The sequence below is a fragment of the Trichechus manatus genome, unplaced genomic scaffold, assembly GCF_000243295.1.
Source record: "Trichechus manatus latirostris isolate Lorelei unplaced genomic scaffold, TriManLat1.0 scaffold00035, whole genome shotgun sequence".
NCBI lineage: Eukaryota > Metazoa > Chordata > Mammalia > Sirenia > Trichechidae > Trichechus > Trichechus manatus.
Window position 1 is genome coordinate 4,626,678 of NW_004443971.1, and position 22,002 is coordinate 4,648,679.

Here is a 22,002-nt window from a genome sequence, read left to right on the forward strand (position 1 = left end):
CCTATCACCAACTTCCTTGTCCCCTTCTGCCTTCTGGCCCTCGTCACTGGACTCCTGTACCTCGTTAGTCTCATTTGGTTTTACGGGGCTGTCGACTCCCAGGCTGAACAGTGAACCTCGGAGGTAACTTCACCACTGAGCTAAAAGGGTGTCTGAGGACCATACTCTCGGGGTTGGCAATAGAATGATTTTAGCTGCTCCCTTCCCACTCCTCAAAAATCTGGAGCCAGTGAGACCATGTCTGAAAATTTTGGGGAGACCTCTGCTGATTCTCCTGCTCAGGCTGACCCACTTTCTGGGAGGAGAAGCAAGGAGAGGTCAGATGCTGGATGCTGGGTTGTGCCTTGGGACTGGCCCTGTCTGCACACTCTGTCTCTGTAGGCCTGGGGCTTTTGGTTGCACTCTAACTTGCCCTCTGCCTCTGTTAGCTGCTTCAGGGAGACAAATGGCTTCCCTGCTCTTAAGCAGTCCTCTGAGAGCAAAACAGGGTGCTTGCAAAAGAGAAGTCTAGACTTTTGTAAGCCAGGGGATGTATAAATGTCAGCTGTTTTCCTGCTGTGAAAGCTGACAACCATTGCTACTTTTTTCTCCCCTATACAGGGGAAATACATCCATAGAGGCTCTTGGAAAGAGTAGAGAATGGGATATCCTGAGTGTGGGGATGTGGGGTGTAGCCCCCAGTCTGCCACTAAATTGTGGGGTGAGCTTGGGCAAGGTATCAGACCTCTCTGAGTTTCCCCTTCTGTCAGTGAGGGTTAGATGAGATGGCCTTCAAGGTCCCTCTCTGCTCCAGCATTCTTTAGGAATAAGTAGGCTGCTGAGAAGTTACTTCTCTCCTCCTGCCTTCTACCTCTCCATCTTGTTTCATTTCTTTCCCTTTCGCTTGATTTGTAAACGTCTCATAGGCCATTGCTGTTAGTTGCAGTCAAGTCTGTTCTGACTCATGGTGACCCTATGTGTTATCGAGTAGAACTGCTCCATAGGATTTTCTGGGCTGTAATCTTTTTCTTTTTTTTTTTAACCAACTCCTTTTTTAATTTAATCAGATTATTGAAGAGAGGAAGCTGCAGACTTTAATTTCCCAAGGAATGATATATTCGGATACTAAGTATATCAGTTATTCTAACAATAACAGTTGGCTATAATCTTAACAGAAGCAGACCATCAGGTCTGTCTTCCACTGTACCGCTGGGCAGAGATAGGCTGTAAATCTTCTGGGGGTTCAAACTCTAACCTTTAGGTTAGTGGTCAAGTGTAAACCATTTGTGCCACCCAGGGAATTTCAAAGGCCATTGGTGGCCAGCAATTAGACATAAACTAAAAGCACAAGAGTCTCCCTTCTTGTCCTCTATGGGGTGTACCCTGAATGCTCTCCGGGTGCAGTGGTGGCTGTGTGATAAAAATTAGCAACGGAGATTTTAATTCAGTTAACATTTCAGTTTTTAAGTTTAATTTTTTTTATTATTAAATGATACTAATAGCAGCTATCATTTATCAAGCACATAGTAGGTACACCAGGCATCCTACAAAGGGTTTTGTATAAGTCGTCTCCACTAGTTTTCACAATACCTCATGAAATGTCTGCTGGGATCTCCATGAGCCTGACTTTGGAGGATTTGGGCATGTGCTGGGACTCCAAACTTCTGAGAGAACCATGTAGGTGTTCTGTTTTCTGAGTAGTTATAGATGGGGTGGTACTGGATGGCCACCGCTGGGTGGAGTGTCACAGAGCCAAGTTACCAGTCCCTCTCTGCCCCTTTTTCCTCCTCCCCTGTCGGCCAGCCCTACCCACCCCCACCCCCATCTCTTGAGCCAAGGCCTCTGGTTCTTGCTTCTGTTCTATCTCCATGCCGGAGGGGCACGGCGAGCCCTGAACCCAGTGCACAGTCAACCAGCACCCGCTGCCTGTCTGCTGATAGCAGGGTGCAGCACAGTGGGATTTATGACTCCTGGACATTTCTGTGTGACTCCCTCTACCCCCTCCCTCCTCCACCCCAGCTCACTAACAGGGTGACTCAGCTGGCAGGAGTTACAGGAGCAGTGAGGACTCTCTCGCTGCTCCCCACTTCTGAGTGGGGCTCCGCCTCTATTGTGGGCAATCTTAGCCTGTTTTCCTGTTGCTGCCTCTGCCCGATACGGTCTTGGTGGCTCAGTCCTGCTCGCCTTGAGGGCTTGCTTCTGTGGGTTTTGGGTCCATGCTGCAACCTTTGTAATGGACAGGACTTGGCCAGCTTTGCCTTGTGGCCCCTCCTCTTTCCTTTCCCTTTGCCCTTCTGAGCCTGCCTGCCTTGGCTACCCATTAACTGTCTGGGGTTGGTCCCAGGCTGTTCTTTACCCAAAGGACCCTCTCCACTTGTTCTCTTGCTGCCAGCTCCTAGCTAACTTCTGGGTGAGCTCACTACACCTCCTTCCCTAAAGCTCAAGGCATGGATGAACCTTTGTTCTCTCTCCATGCTTTCCCTGAGCTTCAGTCACTCATCTGAAAGACAGGAGTAAAAATAGCACCCACTGAGATGAGTTATGGGGAGGGCTGATGAAAGGATGTGCAAAGTGACCCCCAGCATGGTGCCTAAAACGCACTGCTGTCGAGTCAGTTCTGACTCACGGCGACTCTGTGTGTGTCAGAGCACAACTATGCCCCAAAGGGTGTTCAATGGCTGTAATCTTATGGAAGTAGATCACCAGGCCTTTCTTCCACAGCTCAAACTGCTAACCTTTCAGTTAGTAGCCAAGCAAAAACTGAGCCACCCAAGGACCTTTCATGGTGCCTGACAGATGCTAAATATTCCATTACCTCCGTGTCGCACCGCCTCCTGGGAGCTGGGTCTGCATGCAGAGGCTGTCCCTCTCTGACAACCGTGCTTTTGACCGTTTCTTCACTGGCCAGGACACACACTCATGTACCTCACTGAGAGCAGCCTGCCCTTGGGCTAGCCTGCTCTCTGCCTCTCTGATTGGCAGTGTTGGTGTTCTTAGTTGCCGTCGAGTTGATTCTGACTCCTGGTGGCCCCACGTGTGCAGAGGACAACTGCTCCATAGGGATTTCAAGGCCGTGACTTTTGGAAGCAGATCGCCAGGCCTGTCTCCCGGGGACCCTCGGGGTGGGTTTGAAACGCCAACCTTTCGGTAAGTAGTCGAATGCTTACCTGTTTGTGCCACCCAGGGACTCCATTGATTTGCAGTAGGCTGTTGGAGAATCCCAAGGCAGTCATGGTTGGCAATGTTGCCTTGGACTAGGGATGGAGCCTCTAGTTCTGGCCCTCTTTCTGACACCTATGATGGGTGTGTGACTTGGTGAAGTTCACAGCTCCTCTCTGGGCCTCCACTTCCCCATCTATGACATGAAAGAGCTGGGCTTATCAACCTTTAGTGGTGTTCCGGTGTTGATGCCTCCGCCTGCTTCTCAGAGCCGACTGGGCATGTGTGTAACCTGAAGGTCTAGCAGAGTCTCTCGGGGCTGAGCCATGTCCTTCAGTCATCTCTGGCTGGGGCACGCTCCTCAGAGACCAGTGGGTTTCACCTGGAAACCTTCCGGCCCTGATTTCTTCTCCCCAAAATGTCTCCTCCAATGTTGTGTCTGCTTCCCTAAATGCTTTATTTATCCACCCATCCCCTCCCTTTCTGGAGAAGACCTAATTACCCTTTTGCCTTAATGGCAGTCTTGCACAGTGTGTTCCCCAGGTTAATTAACTGTGTAAACAAAACAACTGTCATTTTTATCTCTTGGAAACTAGCTGAGAAGCAGTAGCCAGTTGGAGGTCCCTCCTCTGCAGTACACACACATAGACACACACACGCGCACACACGCACACACACGCACACACACGCACACCACACACACACGTGCTCACGCTCTTGTGCACAGACCTCAGCAACTATAGCCTTTCTTTGTTTAGCGGTTGTCTGTTTTCTTGGCCTTCAGTCAGGCTTATGTGTGGACGGAGGATGCGTTCATATATATACTGTGATCCTTGTCCTGCACCCACAAAAGCCTTAGCACCTGTCTCTGATCAAGATGTCTGCTCTCCTGTTTACTGTGAGCTCTAAACAAATCTGAAACTTCCAAAGCTCTTACTATTGAGGATTCACTCTTTTGTATAAAGCATTGCTGAATTTCTTGCTTAAAATGCCAACACCTCTGGTAAGGGCACCAAGTCAATCTTTTATCCACTATCCATACCTCAGCTGGAGTCCCTGGGTGATGCAAACGGTTAATGTACTGGGCTGCTAAACAAAAGTTTGGTGGTTCAAGTCCACTCACAGGCAACTCGGAAGAAAAGCCTGGAGATCTGCTTCTGAAAGATCAGCCATTGTAAACCTTATGGAGCACAGTTCTACTCTGACACACATGGGGTCTCCATGAGTGAGAACAACTTGAGGGCAACTGGTTCAGTTACTTAGCCAGGGTTGTTTATCAGAAAAGTAGCTATGACTTTTGCACAGGGTTCCAAGAGAGTTAGATCCACAATTAGTAACTTTTGAGGGGACAGAAAACAAATGGAGTGGGACACTGGGGGGCAAGGGTGCTACTAGAGGAAAGCAAAAGGTAAATATTAATTGCTTTTACAAAATACCTTCACAGCAGCACCTATATTAGTGTTTGATTAAAGAGCTGGGCACTAGAGCCTGCCAAGCTGACACAAAACCAACCATCACAGCCTCTTCTCCGTCTCCCCTCATTGCTGGGAAAGTGTTGCTCCAGGACAGCATCTGGCCAATATCTTGTTTTTCTGTTGCTTCCTTTGCATACTTGCTGGGAGTGCCTTTAACTTCTGGACTGATAAGCTGGCATAAGGGAGAATTCTAACAGCATGTGAGAGCCAGAAGGAGCTTAATGATCTCATCCAGCCCCTGCGTTTACCACTGAGGAAGCTGAAAGTGAAGGAACCGTCTTTTCTCGCAGGCGGCTGGATAGCTTTTGGCCCTGGCTGGTGGCCACGACCCTCGCTATAGCTCCTTAGATGGTAACTGTACCCCCTGGCTCACTTATGGGAGGGACCTGGGCCATGTATAACCAGAGCCTGTTTTCCTATTTTTCCCCTGGAATTAGCTCTGTGTTCTGCAAAACCACAGGGATTCAGTGTGCATCTGCCTCCCTTCGCACCCATCTGCACTGCAGGCCCGGCTCCTGCTGCCTCTGGCTCTCTCCTGTGCCCTTCCCCAGCTCTCTGGGAGGGTTTGTCTTCTGGCTCAACTGCTGAGCTTCTAGAAAGTTCCAAGATAAGGGAGAAGGCCCAGCCCTTCCAGCTGGAGAGCAAGCAGGAGTCAGACTGGCTGGAGGCCTGTCAGGCTGACTAGATAATAATGCTGTGTCTCTGAGGTAGCACAGCCAGCAGCTCTCTGGCCAAATGACCCCAGAGAGGGAGGCAGCTCCAGCTGACAGCTTCCATTTCAGGAAGAGATGGAAGCACGTAACACACGGGAAGCAGAGAGACTCTCGCTGAGAGTCTCACACACACACACACACACGCACACACACACACACTCGTATAAACACACGAGAATAAAATAGAAAGGGAAATTGAGGCCCAGAGGGAAAATAGCAATAAACAGCTTGTCTTCCTGCAGGCTTCTGCTGTAAGCGTCTGTTTTCAGGCCTTCATCCTGCTAGCTGGCTGACAAGCAGAGCTTCTTAAAATACCTGTCCCAAGCCAGCTGGCTTAGCCTGTCTCTACGGGCTGAGATAAATCCCTCCTTAGCTGTGTTACTATGCTAAGCAGCACATAGTTTTTAAGCTCATAAGGCATCTGATCCCTCCGTCTGTGCCTGCACACGTGGAAGGAAGGTGGAGAAGGCAGGGGGCACCTCCAGACCCCTCCTGGGAAGCAGAGGAGGCAGGGCAACCAGCCCATGCTGAACACCTTGGACGTTTTTGTTTTGTTTTATAATAATGTTTATTTTCCTGGTATAAAAGTTACTATATGTTCAAGATGTAAAATTTGGAATATATTTATATGTGTGTGTATATATATATATATATATATATATATATATGAGAAAAAATCACCTATAGCTCCCTTCCCCCAAGATATTTGGTTGGACACTATGTAGTTGCCATTTTTATAGGTCGAAATGGTTGAATATCAGTAATTTCATAGGTTCAGCCTAATATATTGGTGTATTTACTTCCATTTTTTTATTCCTTGAAAAATATATATTTGAAATCATAATGCATATTAGAATTTTATGCCCAACTTTATGAACATTTTTATGTAAGCATTTCCCCATGCAATTAAAAACATTCTCTAAGCAATATTTTTAATAATTACATAATAGTCCATCGTTTGGGAGCATCAAGGGCATTTCCCCAGCCTGAGGTTACGCCGCCGCTGGTCTAGCTCTGGATCCCATGGCCCAGGGAAAGAAAGCGCCTTGTTTCTGGCACTCACTTGGCTGGAGAGCAAGCCGGCTGGGATCAGCTCCCAGCAGAGCTGGGGAGAGCTCTGGTGACAGGCGGCCGGAAGGCAGCTGGCCCTTGTCACTCTTCAGGACATGTGCTAAGTGCAGACAGAGGTCAGGGAGTAGAAAAATTTGCCCCTAGAGGCTGGCCAGAGAGGGGAGAAGGACTGAAATAGGGCTCTAGAGGGGAGTCCAGTTCTAGCAAGAGTCTTATCTTGCTCAGAAAGGTCTACTTTAAGTGCTCAGGTGTGCCAGCAGCTGGCTTGGCTCGGCTCTGTGGTACCTAGACTGCGTTAGCCCGAGAAGCCAACTCTCTGCCCAAAGTGCTGTCTCTGCCTTGCGCTCTCCATGGTCAGCTTTAGGGTCAGGCCAAGCCCTTTTGGGGCCCACTGGGGGAGACAGAGACTCCCACCCTTCACTATGCTTCCCACAATGTCTGGTGCTTGCTCGGGTCAGCTGGTTTCCTAGTGGAAATGAGCAGATGAAAGGGAGGGAGGGGGAAGCGGAAAGGGACCCTCTCTGGCTCTGACACTGGCTATTCGACCATAGGAAAGCCAAGTAGTCTTTTTGAGCCTCAGCTCTCTTATCTGTGAAATGGGAAGAGGGTTGTTGTGAGATTTAAATAAGTTATTGTATTGAAAGTACCTAATGCATACCCAGCACATGGTAGACCCTCAGCCACTTAGTACTGACATTTTATTACCTCAGCATTCCCCTGTTCCTCCTTATAAATGCCCTGAGCGTAGGAAGGGAATGCCTAGCAATAATGTTGATGAAAATAATTAGCAGTTGTTGAGCATTCACTATTCATTCAGTAAGTATTCATAGAGGGCCTACTGTGTGCTAGGCATTATTGTTCTAAGCTCGAGGAATAACGGGTCAAAAACAATGTTCTGCCCTCGTGGAGTATTGCATGGGGGAGGCAGACAATGAATAAATGAACAGAGGGTAAATACATCGCATGTCAAGTGGAGATACGTGCTATAAGGAATAATAGGGCAGGGTGAGCGGATGGACAGTGACAGTAGAGGGGAGGTGGGCAGTGGAGGCACATGTATCAGCCACTAGTTGAGCATTAAACACCCAAAGAATTGGTGTTTAATAAAGCTTCGATGGACATGACAAGGACATCTCCAAGCACCAGGAAAGGTGACGGTTCTCTTAGTTTGCAGACGAGGTAAGAGATGGGAAGTGGGGTGGGATGCAGAGATGTATGGAGCCAGGACTCCTGGCTCCCCTTCTGGGCTCTTCACTCTTCCACACTTCGCCAGCTGTGGAGGTGGCACATGGGTGTGGGCAGGGAGTTTCTAGATCTCAAGATCCTGGCAGCACATATTCACTCAGTCTCTCTGGGATGGGGCTGCCAGGAATCAGTTCAATTCAGCAGACACCACCTGTTCTAAGGCATCGGCCCAGTTAGCTTATTCCCTTCCCTGGAGCTGGGAGTTCTCGGGGAAGGCTACCAGAGCTGCCCCTCGTTCTGGGGAGTGGGGTTAGGGGAAAGCCAGGCCTGCATCTTGTGATAGGTACAGTCACGCCTACCCAGAAGGACCAGCAGGCTAGGGGGGTTGTTGTCCAGACCTTGCCTCTCCTTGTGGGTGAATCTGGTGCCCTCTGAGCAGTGTTCTTTAAGCTGGGCACAGAGTTTGCAATGATGGTTACTTAGACAAAACGTAGATGTCATGTGTTTCACACAGGGGAGCTGGGACAGGATCATGCGTGTCTCTACGTTGGGTGTGTGCACAGGTACCGACTCAAAGAATCAGGGCCTTGTGGCCTCTCTGGCCATGTTCTTTTTCTTGGCGATACCTGCCCTGCTGTGGAGCCCATGGGGTTCAGTTCCCCCTCTTGGCTCACTGTGGGGATGGGCTCAGGCCAGGGAAGGGTGGTTATTAGGGACCTCCTCAGTGAGGCTGGTTCCCCCTTGGCTGTCCACGTGAGCCCAGATCTTCATGGGGAAGGGCCTCTGCCCTCAGCCCTATGGCTGCAGACTCCCTCTGCCCTGTGCCTTCCTGGCCTGTGGGCTACTCACCCAAAGAGCTTTCTCTGGCTACAGACTCTAAGCTACTCTCCTGTGCATAGGGAGGGGCCGAGCCTGTGACGGATGCTCACGTCCCAGGTGTCAATGCTGGAAGGCCTTAGAGATCACCTAAATGTCAATACAATGTCAGCTCCCCAAGGGCAGGTCTCTGTTGTGTTCACTGTTGTGTGTCCAGAGCCCAGAGCAGTGTCTGACACATTGTACATGCTCATGAATATTTGTTGAGGGAATGAATGAGTCTTCCAACCCCCAGTCAAAACCCCCAGTGAAAACTGAGCCTGGGGGAGAATCACAGCCAGGACCGACAAGGAATTTCCTCACCCCTCTTGGCCATTTTTGGTGTCCTCTTCCCCGGTCCTTAGAAACCTAGTATTCCTGAGGCTGCCCAGATTACATGAGATAGGATATAAAACTTTCTAGCCCTTGCCTAGTAGGTGCTGAAAAGTGTGTTTGTCTTACTTTCTTCTTTTTGCCCTTAGCACTCTACTTCTGTTTCACCTCAAGGCAGTGTCACGGACCAGAATTATTTTTTCCACCACTTCACACCTCTCCCCAATCACACCATCTATTTACTTAGCTAGGTATTAGGAGGAATACTAAGGGATTAAACTGGAAAATGACCAACAGACCTGTTCTATGACGTTAATCCTCCCATGTTTATTCATGAAATCAGTGGATTACCAAGGTTAGCATTCGCACTGAGGGAATGCTCTGGGCTCTCAGGATACAAGGGGAGAATCCCATCAGGGCTGTGCCTCTGAGTCTCTCCTGCTTCTCTCTCCCACAGTGGCAGATGAAATGCTGCAAGTGTGACTCCAGGCTGCCTCATAATTACAACAGTCACCGAGTGGAGAATGTGGCATCATCCTCGGGCCCCATGCGCTGGTGGCAGTCACAGAATGGTGAGGGCCTGCCACCTACAGGGGCCCAAACTTCTGACAGCTTCCATTGGATGGGGATGGATGGAGGGTGCCCAGGAACGCTTTGGGCTTCCCAGACATTTCTTATGGCGGTGGGACAAAGATGGTTGACAAGCACTTCTATGTTTGGGTTCGGTCGGATGGCGTCGGTAGAAGGGTTTATTAGAGGTTAAGGAAAGAGCGTGAGAAGAGGAATGATTTATTTCACGCGACTTAATTACAACGGGCCTGTGGAAGGAACTGAACTTTGGGAACAGGACTGTGTTGAACAGACACGTTGAAACTCTTCAAGGTATTAGGGATATTGAGTAATAGTAGGAAGGAAGTTTGACAGGAACAGACAGGGTCTTGAATAGATGACTTAAGTAGAAATATACTGGCATCATTCCTCTCCGGGAGGGAGATCAGAGAGTCAGGGTTAGAGAGTGTATGACCTCCTAGAGCCGGTACTAACCCAGAGCCTTCTTCAGGGCTGGGAAGGGGGAAAGTCTCTGGTTTAATGTTACTACTTTTTGTCCTTCCAGATATGAACCCTGTCTCTCTGCAGCTAGACCTGGACAGGAAGTTCCAGCTTCAGGACATCATGATGGATTTTAAGGTGTGCTTCTTGGGGAGGGCAGTGGGTAGGAAGTGGGACTTGGGCCCCTCAAGAAGTGGGGAGCACAGTGTCCTTGTGTCTCCAGGCTGGGCATGCTGGCATCACGTGCTGGGTGGATCTCCATTCTCCAGGCTGGTGTTACTCTCACCCTGAGCCTGTATCATGGTGACAGCAGAGGCCTCACTGCCAAGAGAACAGTGGCACTTCCAGGCTCCCTGTCTTGGTTGTGCAGTGGTTGTATATCTTCTTCCTGCACCCCCCTACACTCACCCCATCTAAATAATTCAGCTCTGCCAAGTACCAATTTTACTAGGCCTAGTTGCTTATTATGGAGTCACTGGGTGGCACAGTTAACACACTGGGGGGTGCTACCAAAAAAGCTGGAGGTTTGAGTCTACCCAGAGGCACCGTGGAAGAAAGTCCTGGCACTCTACTTTAGAAAAGTCAGCCATTGAAAACTCCATGGAGTACAATTCTACTCTGATACACATAGGTTCATCATGAGTTGGAATTGACTTGATAGTAACTGGTTTTGTTTTTTTTTTGGTTGCTTATCATATAGGTATACATTATTGGTAGACTGTGTTTTCATAACTTTGCAGATACTCAGTTGTCCAAAGGATTTCTGACAAGTCACAGTTACGGAAGAGACTCAGAACTTGAGAGCTGGAATGGATCTTGGAGATTTCTAGATTAGCACACAGCCATGAACTTGTCTATGCAAGATACACTTTTGGAGCAGCCCCCTTGGTGGGCAATCCACTCATTCAGTGCTATTACTTCTCAAAGTGACTTAGGAAACCACTTTTAGAATAGTCTTCTGATATACTCCTTTTGGAGGGAATATTTTCACTCATTTGTGGCAGAACATCCTTCCTCCTCCCCCCACCCCTAGAGATTTGATTTCATTCTCTCCGCAGAAATGGTCAACAGTTTAAGCATCGAGACTGGCTAATAAGATCAGATGATCAGGAAGGGTGATATGATTCACAAGAGTTAAAATGAACTGTAAATAAAAAGTAATAAAACCTATTTTTTCCTGTGACTGAGGAAGTTGCTCTAAGAGGCTTGTCCCAAGAAAAGATCAAAAGCATTTTGCTAAATGCCAGCGTCATTGAATACATGCCCAGCCTCTAAAGGTGAGACCTTTGAAGGGCAACATTCATTTGGATGGGTACTGTTCAATAGTCTCATTGCTTGTTATCACTCACCCAGGCATTTCTTTGTCTATCCATGCTACATATTGAACCCTGGTTATATGTTAGGCTTGGTGCCAGATATTCAGGATAAAAGGATGGATAAAACTAAATTATGACCCTCAAGCTGCTTTGTATGTTTTATATGCTTTATATGACAGACCCAGAAACAATAGTGAGAAAGTATGATGAGGGCTGTGGAATTGAAAAGAAGAGGTGCTAGGGACACAGAGGGGGGCATCTCAGTTGGCCTGACTTGGGAGATCAGAGATTGTACCCAGAGGAAGATAAACCCTCATAGACCAGGAATGGCCTTCATTCCAGGCAAACAGAGCAGCAAGTGCAAAGGCCAGCAGGAAGAGGAAGGAAGGTGTGTAACTGGGGACAGGGTGCACATAGGGGCTGCACATAGGCTGTGGAGGGTAAAATGTGTCTATGGTGGAGGTGGAGGGTGAGGAGTAGAGGGCTGTAGACCAGTGACAGATTAGTTTACAGATATAAATGGTGGCAGCAGGACGGAGCAGACTAGAGATTCACCCATTCAATCAGCAAATGTGCACAAGCACCTACTATGTGATAGATGCAGTTGAGAATGTAACTGTGACTAAGACAGATTGGGGGGGGGCTACAGTCTAGACCAGCAGTTCTCAGCAGGGGTGATTTTGCCTCTGCAGAGGACATTTGGCTGTGTCTGGATACATTTTTGAAGGAGCCCTGGTGGCAAAGTGGTTAAGCACTTGACTGCTAACTGAAAGGTTGGCAGTTCGAACCCACCAGCTGTTCTGTGGGAGAAGACATGGCAGTCTGCCTCCATAAAGATTACAACCTTGGAAACCCTATGGGGCAGTTCTGCTCTCTCCTGAAGGGTCACTATGAGTCAGAATCGACTCGACAGCAACGGGTTTAGTTTGGGTTTGGTTTGGAGACATTTTTGGTTGTCACAGCGGTGGAAGTGCCATTGATATCTAGTGGGCACAGTCCAGGCTGCTAAACATCCTGCAATGCACAGGACAGCCTCCCACAGTGAATATCTGGCTCAAAATGTCAGTAGTGAGAAACCCTGGTCTAGTGGGAGAAGAACAAAAAGCAGGAACCAACAAATAATGGAAAGTTGTGGTGACTTTTATGAAGGAAACAAACAAGTTGCTGTGATAAGAAATAATGATGTGGGGTGGGTAGGCATGGACAGAAGAATGCACTTTAGGTATAAAAAGATCTCGCTGTGGAAGTGACATTGAAGCTGGGAACAAAAGATGAGTAGGAACCACCAGGTGAAGGCGCCTTCCAGGTGAAAGAAACAACATGCACAGAGGCTCTGAGGAGGGAACAAGTTTGGTGGAATGGAGGGCTTGATGGTCAGTGGGGCTACGTCTGAGAAAAGGCTCTGAGGAGGAGCAAGTTTGGTGGAATGGAGGGCTTGATGGTCAGTGGGACTACGTCTGCGAACAGGCTCTGAGGAGGGAACAAGTTTGGTGGAATGGAGGGCTTGATGGTCAGTGGGGCTACGTCTGAGAAAAGGCTCTGAGGAGGGAACAAGTTTGGTGGAATGGAGGGCTTGATGGTCAGTGGGGCTACGTCTGAGAAAAGGCTCTGAGGAGGGAACAAGTTGGTGGAATGGAGGACTTGATGGTCAGTGGGGCTACGTCTGAGAAAAGGCTCTGAGGAGGGAATGGACTTGGTATGACCGAGGGCTCACTCAGGCTGCAGGTAGAGATGGAGGCAAACAGTGGCACAAAATGAGGTGAAGAGACAGGCAGGGCCCAGGTAGCACAGGGCCCGGGTAGCACAGGGCAAACTTCAGCCACCATCAGGAGTTTGAATTTCATTCAAGAATCCTGGGAAGCCATTGGGTAGTTTTTAGCAGAGGTGGGACACGGCCAATTTTATGTTTTAAAAAGTAACTTCTTTCTGTGTGGTGACAGATGTGACTGAAGTAAGAGTGAACAAGGGGAAGTCAGGGGGGAGGGTCTTCAAGAGCTGGGAGGAGGTGGCGGCTGCCTGGACAGCATGGTGGCACAGAAGCTGGAGAGATGGGTGTCTTAGTTACCTAGTGCTGCTATAACAAAATACCACAAATGGGTGGCTTTAAAGAACAGAAATGTATTTTCTCAAAGTTCTGGAGGCTAGAAGTCTGAATTCAGGGCATGGTTCTAGGAGCAAGTTCTTCCTTGTCTCTTTCAGCTTCTGGTAGCCACGGCAATCCTTAGCATTCCTGGGCTTCTAGGTCCATCTGCCGTGTGTGTCTGTCTTCATATGGTCTTCCCCTGTGTGCGTCTCGGTGTCTGTCTGCTCTTTTTATAACTCAGAAGTGATTAGGTTTAGGACTTACCCTACTCTGATTGAACTCATAAACAACAAAAGAAAAGCCCTATTTCCAAACAGAGTCACATGTACAGTTATAGGGGCCAAGACTTCAATACATCTTTTTGGGAGACACAGTTTATTTCTAACAATGGACCTGATTTGGGAAGCTGGACCTATTTTGGAGGTTGGGTTTCTGAACCTGCAGGTGCCAGCTGGGAGCAGTCCGCTGAAGGCACCATCCAAAGCCCTGAGAAATCACCAAGGGAGAGAGTGCAGGGAGACAGTATGTCATGCGAAGGAGCTTGTGTTTCATCTTTCGGCTAGTGTGGATGGACTGAGGGGTCTCATTCAGGGGATCAGTGTGATCCACTAACCATTTAGAAGATCTCTTTGGTGAAGTGGGGAGAGTGGTTTGGAGGGAGCAGGACAGAGGCTGGATATGAGTTCTAGGCTGTTGCAGTAATACAGCTCAGGATGACCATGGCTAAACTACGGCAGTGGACAGAACCAAGAGCTGACAGGGATGAAAAATTGTTGGCTATGGGTAGTGCAGGAGCAAGAGAATTTTCTGGCCTGGAGGCCCGTGTGGCAGGCTGAGCTAGGAACATGTCTTCTAGAAAGGAGATCTCATTTCTATTACTTTCCCTGGTTCCCCTAGGGAAAACCTGCCATGGCCTGTGGTTTGCCAGGCAGAACCCACTGGCTCCTTCTCGGCCCCTTTTTCCTTACTCATGTGGGTCTCAGGAGCCATCAGCACTTCTTTAGGAACCTGTTTCTGTGACCATAGCCCTGGGGGGCACAATGCCAGCTCTTCGCCTCCCTCAGTCACTCAGGGCCCCCACCCTGCCCATGTCTCCACAGGGGCCTCTGCCCGCCGGGATGCTGATTGAGCGCTCCTCGGACTTCGGCAAGACCTGGCAGGTGTACCAGTACCTGGCTGCTGACTGCACTTCCACCTTCCCCCGGGTGCACCAGGGCCAGCCTCAGAGGTGGCAGGAAGCTCGGTGCCATTCCCTCCCTCAGAGGCCTAACGGGCACCAAAATGGAGGCAAGGTAGGTAGAGGGGCCTGGTCTGTGAAAGTCAGCATGGGGAGAGGTCCCTGGTGTCTCACTGCTCACGTGCTCACTCACACAGGGCTCTCTCCCAACCCCAGAGGCTCTGTCCTCACCCCTCAACAGATGGTGGTCCTCAGTGACTCACTGTCCAACCCAGAAGTCGGTTTGAGAAGAGATGAGAACACCCTTGGTCAGCTCGCCCTACTGTCTTTCCTAAACTCTCCAGTGATGACCCCTCTGGCCACCCTCAAAACATTTGCTGTTCATCTGTTTGCTGCCCAGTAGGGACACTTTAGAAACATCTTGAGTCCACTGCATAACCCAACCTCACTCTTCCTCACAGTTTCTTCCCCCACAGCTCGTTGGCACATCCCTGTAGCTGACAGGGTAAAATCAACTTTACTCCAGTGTGAGGACTTTTGGATGGTTAGTTAGCTACAAGTGAGCAAATCACACAAATTTAATTTATCCACCGATTTCACTTTGGTAGAATTTAATGCAAGACTGAACTTTTCAGGTTTAATCCACCTGTTAGCCCAGTCCTAGTCCTTGGGGGCATTGGTGGTTCAGTGGTAGAATTCCCTGCTGGGTTCGATTCCCTGCCAGTGCACATCATGTGCAGACACCCCTCTGTCAGTGGAGGCTTGTGTGTTGCTATGATGCTGAACAGGGTTCAGTACAACTTCCAGACTAAGATGGACTAGGAAGAAAAGCCTGGAGATCTACTTCTGAAAATTAGAGAATGAAAACCCTATGGATCACAGTGGTCCAGTCCTGCCATGCATGGGTTTGCCATGAATCGGGGGCAGATTCAATGGCAGGTAACAATGACAACAAAGTCCTTGTGGGTAATTCAGGCATAACCCACAGCTAAAGGTCACCTGGGTTTAAACCCTGAGCTAGAAATGAGAACCTGCCTCTAGAAACATCTCAGAATGTTTCTCCCCTAAACCTCTCAACTTGAGTCTAATTTTTTTACACGTACTCCTCACTTTCAGTGATCTCGTTATCCGGCATTTCACATTTAGGACAATAGTAAAAAATCTGCTATACAACTATTTTGTGCAGTAATGACGTACATCTGACAGTAATGAATGCCGAGGTACAAGGTGAGAGTACCACTGGCTGTGATGGTTAAGGTTATGTGTCAGCTTGGCTGGGCCATGATTCTCAGTGGTTCGGCAGTTATGTGATGATGTAATTCAGCAGTTATGTAATGATGTAGTCATCCTCCATTTTGTGATTTGATGTGGTCATCCTCCATTTTCACATAATGCCAATTTTTGCATAACAACCTGGTCTTTGGAACCTAATCATGTTGATAAGTGAGGGGTAGGTGTATTTCTTTCATAACTGCTTTCTCCTGCCCCTAGACTGAGGCTATATTTTCCTTTCTTCTTTCTGTGGCACAGGCTCAGTGAACCCTCAGAGTAGCTCTCACTGGACTGAGGGCTCAGAGTGACACCCTCCCTCTGGATAATGCATCTCTTTCCTTCAGTTCTAACAGCTCCTCCTTGGTCATGTCCTTATCCAAATCTATGTTAACCACATTCTCCAGACCCCAGATCAGAACAAAAGGACTTTCTTCATTTCTGGAGGATTGATGTGAAAACTCTTTCCAGGATGAAGTCATATCTAATGAGTGGTTTTTATTAAAAAAATATATATAGTTGAAATTGGGGAGGTCCAGAGGGCTGTGGTCAGTCACTATATCTGTGTACCCAGGGATCTATACCCTTTCATTCATCCTTAGTCCCGGGAAAATTAGCATCCCCTAGCCCCTTGTAGCGCAGTGGTTAAGCACTCAGTTGCTAACCGAAAGGTTGGCGATTCGAACCCACCAGCTGCTCTGTGGGAGAAAGATGTGGCAGTCTGCTTCTGTAAAGATTACAGACTTAGAAACGCTATGGGACAGTTCTACTCTATCCTATAGGGTTGCTATGAGTCAGAATCAACTCGATGGCAATGGTTTTTGTTTTATTTTTTTTGCAATCCCTTGTGTATGAATTATATATCTTATCACAACTTCTGACCCAAGGATATCAGTAAATTCTTGGGATACCTATATTTTTAATTGAAGAGGAGAGGTTGCACACACACACACACACACACACACTGTCAGACTCCTTTAGGGCCCAGGGCTCATCTCCTTTCTCCAGGGCAGTTGGCCCACCTCCCATCCACGGTCTATCTCAGGTTCCAGGGAGGAAGGACCTTTGAGTAAGATGGGGAGGGCGGGACCTTCAGTGGAAAGGACTTCTTTTGAGCTGTGCACTGTTGACCTCTTATTCAGTTCTTCCCTTTCCCCTCTCTCTGCAGGTCCAACTTAATATCCTGGATTTAGCCTCTGGGATTCCAGCAACTCAAAGTCAGAAGATTCAAGGTCAGTGTGACTACTCCTCTAGCCTGTGGGACTCAGTGTGGGCATGAGGAATGAAGCGGGGTTGGAACCTAAGTCATGGACATTTCCTGGTCTTCGTATTTCTGTCAGCATGGTTGGGGATTTAATACTTCCCCTGCCTACCCCATAGGGGTATTGTGGTGGCCCAATATTCAGAAACCCTGAGTTGGGGGTGTCTTTTCCCCAGACAACAGGACACTGTCTGAGGCCGAGGGCTGGGGACGGTTGTCCATAGTATAACTTTATGAAGCCAGGGAGGAAGGAATAGTGAGATCAGAATTCTTTTCTTAACCATCTTGCTCTAGGAGACTATTTACCTCTAACTTTCTTTCTTTTCCCTTCTCCAACCCTCTCCCTCGTTGTTTTCTGCCCCTTCTCAGAGCTAGGGGAGATCACGAACTTGAGAATCAACTTCACCAGGCTGGCCCCCATGCCCCAGAGAGGCTACCACCCGCCCAGCGCCTACTACGCAGTATCCCAGCTGCGCCTGCAGGGTAGCTGCTTCTGTCATGGCCACGCTGACCGCTGCGCCCTTGCACCTGGAGCCCACGCAGGCCCCTCGACTGCTGTGCAGGTGACAGCCCTGGTGGGAAGGGCTGCAGCAGGGGAGAGCACTACATTTAAGACTTCAATTATCTAATGTTTCAATAGCAAAAAAAAGAGAGAATCTAAGTTATCATCACTTCAAAAACCAGAATTTTGTAGTACTTCCTTAGACCTACTTCATGGTTTGGGATGATTTTATTTTCAGTTACATGTAAGTAAGTGTGGGGGGTGTGGGGGTATGGGGATGTGTGGGGGTGCAGGGGTGTGGGGATGTGTGGGTGTGCAGGTGTGTGGGTGCGTGAGTGTTAGATGTGGTTAAGGCTAGGCTTCTCAATCCTGTCTGCATATAAAAAAATCAGTGCCCAGACACTAAACCCCTACCCTCAGACACAATGTAGAATTACAGTGTTTTGTTGTTGTTGTTAAATAGACTTTATTGTTTTAGAGGATTTTTAGGTTTATAGAGAAATTGTGCAGAAAGTACAGAGTTTCCACATACCCTCTCTTGCCTGTACACAGTTCCTCTTATTATTACCATCTTGCCTCCCTGTGGTACATTTTTTACAATTGATGAGCCAAAATCGATACACTGTTATTAACTAAAGTCCGTAGTTTACGTTAGGGTTCGTTCTTCGTGGGGTACAGCCCAGTGGATTTTGACAACTGGTATTGTCTTGTGTCCACCATTACAGTATCATGCAGAATTGTTTCACTGCCCCCAAAATGCCCTTGGATCCACCCTCCACCCCTTTTCTGAACCCCTGGCAACCACTGATTTTTAACTGTCTCTATAGTTTAGCGTTTTCCAGAATGTCAGATAGTTGGAATCACACACTGTGTAGGTTTCCAGACTGGCTTCTTCCACTTAGCAATGTGCATTTAAGGTTCCTCCATGTCTTTCCATGGCTTAATAGCTCGTTTCTTTTTATCAGTGGGTAACAGTCCATTATACAGACAGACCACAGTTCGTTTATCCGTTCACAGGTTGAATGACATCTTGGTCTCTTATTGGCTCATAAAGCCCCCAGGCAATTCTAACATATCGGCAGGATTGAAAGCGGCTGATTCAGGAGTCTTTATTGAGTGGTGAGGTCAGGACAGGGTGAGAGACAAAGTCTAGCACAGATGCTAAGTCAATGCCCAGACCAGTAGTTTGAGAATTTCCTGTTTAATGAGGACATTTTGCTGTGAGACCAAACCTAAGAACTACTGGTAGAGGAACGAGAATCTTAGTTGAAGAAGCAGAGGGCTCCTCTGTCAACATAAAAAGAAAACCAGTTGCTGTCGCGTTGACACTGACTCACGGTGACCCCATGTGTGTCAGAGTGGAACTGCGCTCCATAGGATTTTCAATGGCTGATTTTTCAAAAGTAGATCACCAGACTTTTCTTCCGACGCACCTCTGGGTGGACTCGAACCTCCAGCCTTTTAGTTAGCAGCTGAGCACATTAACCATTTGCACTGCCCAGGGTCTCTTCTGTCAACTTAATGGGGACATGATATGTGCCCTGTTGGTAGATGGCAAGAGGAAATCATGTTAAGTGGCCTGGGAGGGAAACGCAGGTGAAACGAGCATGCAGTCAGCTTCATTCTTTTCACTTCAGGGCCAGCTCCTGCCCAGGCTACAGGGGAGCCCGGTGTGAGTCCAGCTCCGGGAGTGGGAGGTCCTCAGGGCCCCCAGACAAACCACTACGACAAAGTAGGACAGTGGGCACCCGAGGAACGCAGAGTGCCATGGGAGCCAGGGGAGGGAGAGCGCGTGCCCTGCCCCGCGGGCCTCACATCTGGCTGCAAGATAGACTCACCACTCATCCCCGCTATATGACCTTCCGGAAGAGGGTTCAGGGGAGGGCTGGAGGGATGAATAGGTGGAGCTCAGGGTGGTGCAGTGGTTAAGCACTCGGCTGGTAACCAAAAGGTCAGTGGTTCAAACCCACCAGCCAATACACGGGAGAAAGATGTGCCAGTCTGCGGACGTAAAGATTTACAGCCTTTGAAAACCTATGGGGCAGTTCTACCTGATCTATAGGGTCACTGTGAGTCAGAATCCACTTGATGGCAATGGGTTTGGTTTTTTGTTTTTTGGTGAAACTCTTCTGTGTAACACAGTGATGTTGGACCCATGACATTATGCATTTATCAAAACCCGTAGGACTGTCCAACACACAGTGAGCCCTCATGTAAGCTGTGGACCTCAGCTAATAACAACGTATCAGTATTGGTCCATCGATTGTAACAAGTGTAGCACTGGAATGGAAGACGTTAATAATAGGAGGCACTGTGTGCAGCGAGACAGGGAGCTCTCTGTACCTTCGGCACAATTTCTCTGTAATCCTAAAACTGCTCTAAAACAATAAAATCTATTGTCAACCAAAAACAAACAAACAAAAACAACGGTGGGCCCGCACCTTGCCCCTCCCTGAGAGCTGTGTGGATTTGTTTGGTGTGAGCTTGTACTGGTGTTTTGTAAAAGCTCCCCAGTGAAGAGAAGCCCAGGTTTCAATCTATGGAATTAGAGATACCAGGGCAGGCTTAATGAAGGAGGTGCCATCCTGAACAGGCAGGATTTTGCTGGTGAACATGGAGAGAAGGGAGTTCCAGGCCAAAGGAAAAACAGCAAAGGCCAGAAGGTGGGCTTGGATGGAGAGCAGTTGGAAGTTGTGTCTGGCTGTGTTCTTAGGAGGGAGTGAGGGAAGAATGGGGGCAAACTTGGTCCATGCCCTTGAGTGCCAGGCCCAGGGTATTGGGCTTAGTTTGGAAGGCAATTAGCATACAACAGCTCTTCTATTTTTATACCTTACTAAGTCTAGTAACAATTCATTATAACAGTCTCATTAACCAAACAACTGCATTCATAGACTGTTGGATGTAAATCTCAGAGGACCTACAAGCTTCTAGAATCACTTACCAACAAGGGTGTCTGAGCACCTTCTAGGCTGGGAAGCATGACGGTGTCCAAGTACCGGGAACCAACTTTTAAAAATCTAGCCAGAGGAATAGAGCATGCACACAGCATGGCAGACGGGCAGTGTCCCAAGCTGAGTGGACACGTGTGCATGTACACAGCAGGGCAGACAGGCAGTGTCACGAGCTGAATGAAGGCTGGGCCTTTAGGGACAGTATCCTGCTCAGGCTGGAGCCTAAGCTGGGCCCTAACTGGTGCGCTGGAGGCTCAGGGGAGAGGGCAGCTGTACCCCTGAGACCTCCCTTCGGTAATTTTTACTGATGACCTTTCTCCTAGGTCCATGATGTCTGCGTCTGCCAGCACAACACCGCAGGCCCCAATTGTGACCACTGTGCACCCTTCTACAATGACCGGCCCTGGAGACCTGCAGATGACCAGGACCCCCATGAATGCCAGAGTAGGAGTCTAGGATCACCTCCTCCCCTTGGTGGTCTGGGACAGATGTTGGCCCTTCTGGGCCTCAATGTCCTCAGCTGGGACACAGGGAGAATCTACTTTTTATTATTTAAATCTAAATCTAATTATACGCCTGCAATTTAAGCCCCTGTTCTTCTCTGGGAATGGAGAGAGTTTGGGAGGCATCCGCACTGTCCCCATCCTTCTCCTCAGCCAGGCCTGAGGTCTGTCTCTCTCTGGCCCAGCCTGGTCACTGTTCTCAGGTTCATCCCCACACTGCGAGTTAGGAGGTCTGAGTTCTCCTCCGCTCTGCCTTCTTACTGGTCACGTGACCTTAAATAGGAGGCCCTGGGTGGTGCAAATGGTTAACATGCTTGACTGTGCTCGGCTGCTCACTGAAAGGTTGGAGGTTCGAGTCCACCCAGAGGCACCTCGGAAGAAAGGCCTGGTGATCTACTTATGAAAAATCAGCCATTGAAAACCCTATGGAGCACAGTTCCACTCTGACACACATGCGGTTGCCGTTAGTCGGTGTCAACTCGACAGCAACTGGTTTTTTTAACCTGATATAAATCGGGCCTTCATTTCCCTCTCTCCCTGCCCTGAGAAGGCACCTTGCAGAGTTGCTCTGAACTGCCAGGGAGCCGCTGTGAAGGTGCTCTGTGGACGGCAGCAGTGCTGCGGAAGGAACATCAGGCCTGGCACTCTTTGTTTTAGGATGTGACTGCAATGGTCACTCAGAGACATGCCACTTCGACCCAGCTGTGTTTGCAGCCAGCCAGGGGGCTCATGGAGGCGTGTGTGACAAGTGCCGGGATCACACGGAGGGCAAGAACTGTGAGCGCTGCCAGCTGCACTACTTCCGGAACCGGCGCCCTGGTGCCCCGGTTCAGGAGGCCTGCATCCGTGAGTAGGGGCTGTCCCTCACCCCCATCTGCACTGGGACATGGGCCTACAGGGAGCACAGAGGGTTGGTTAGGGTCGGGACTTGGGAGTGACTGTTTCAACTTAGCTGTGCACTTCTAAACAAGTCACTTAACTTCTCTGGACCACCAGTCAGTCAATCGATCAATATGTAGCCCTTATTTTGGGGCACAGGAGAGAAAAAAAACAAATATAAAATACAGTTTCTGCCACCAAGGAACACGCGAACATTTGATAATAAGCCACACACACATGA

The 22,002-nt window shown here is 48.7% G+C and overlaps 1 protein-coding gene across 2 annotated transcripts in view; it reads left to right on the forward strand.

Moving 5' to 3' along the window:
- LAMB3 (laminin subunit beta 3) overlaps nt 1-22,002 on the forward strand; it is a 52,360-nt gene that overhangs the window by 11,573 nt on the left and 18,785 nt on the right. For both annotated transcript variants that reach the window (XM_023730287.1, XM_004375193.3), the window contains 7 exons: nt 9,228-9,342; nt 9,885-9,958; nt 14,320-14,511; nt 16,834-16,897; nt 17,296-17,489; nt 20,703-20,823; nt 21,540-21,728. In XM_023730287.1, the coding sequence (XP_023586055.1) occupies nt 9,228-9,342; nt 9,885-9,958; nt 14,320-14,511; nt 16,834-16,897; nt 17,296-17,489; nt 20,703-20,823; nt 21,540-21,728 (949 nt within the window). The remainder of the gene's footprint in view (nt 1-9,227; nt 9,343-9,884; nt 9,959-14,319; nt 14,512-16,833; nt 16,898-17,295; nt 17,490-20,702; nt 20,824-21,539; nt 21,729-22,002) is intronic.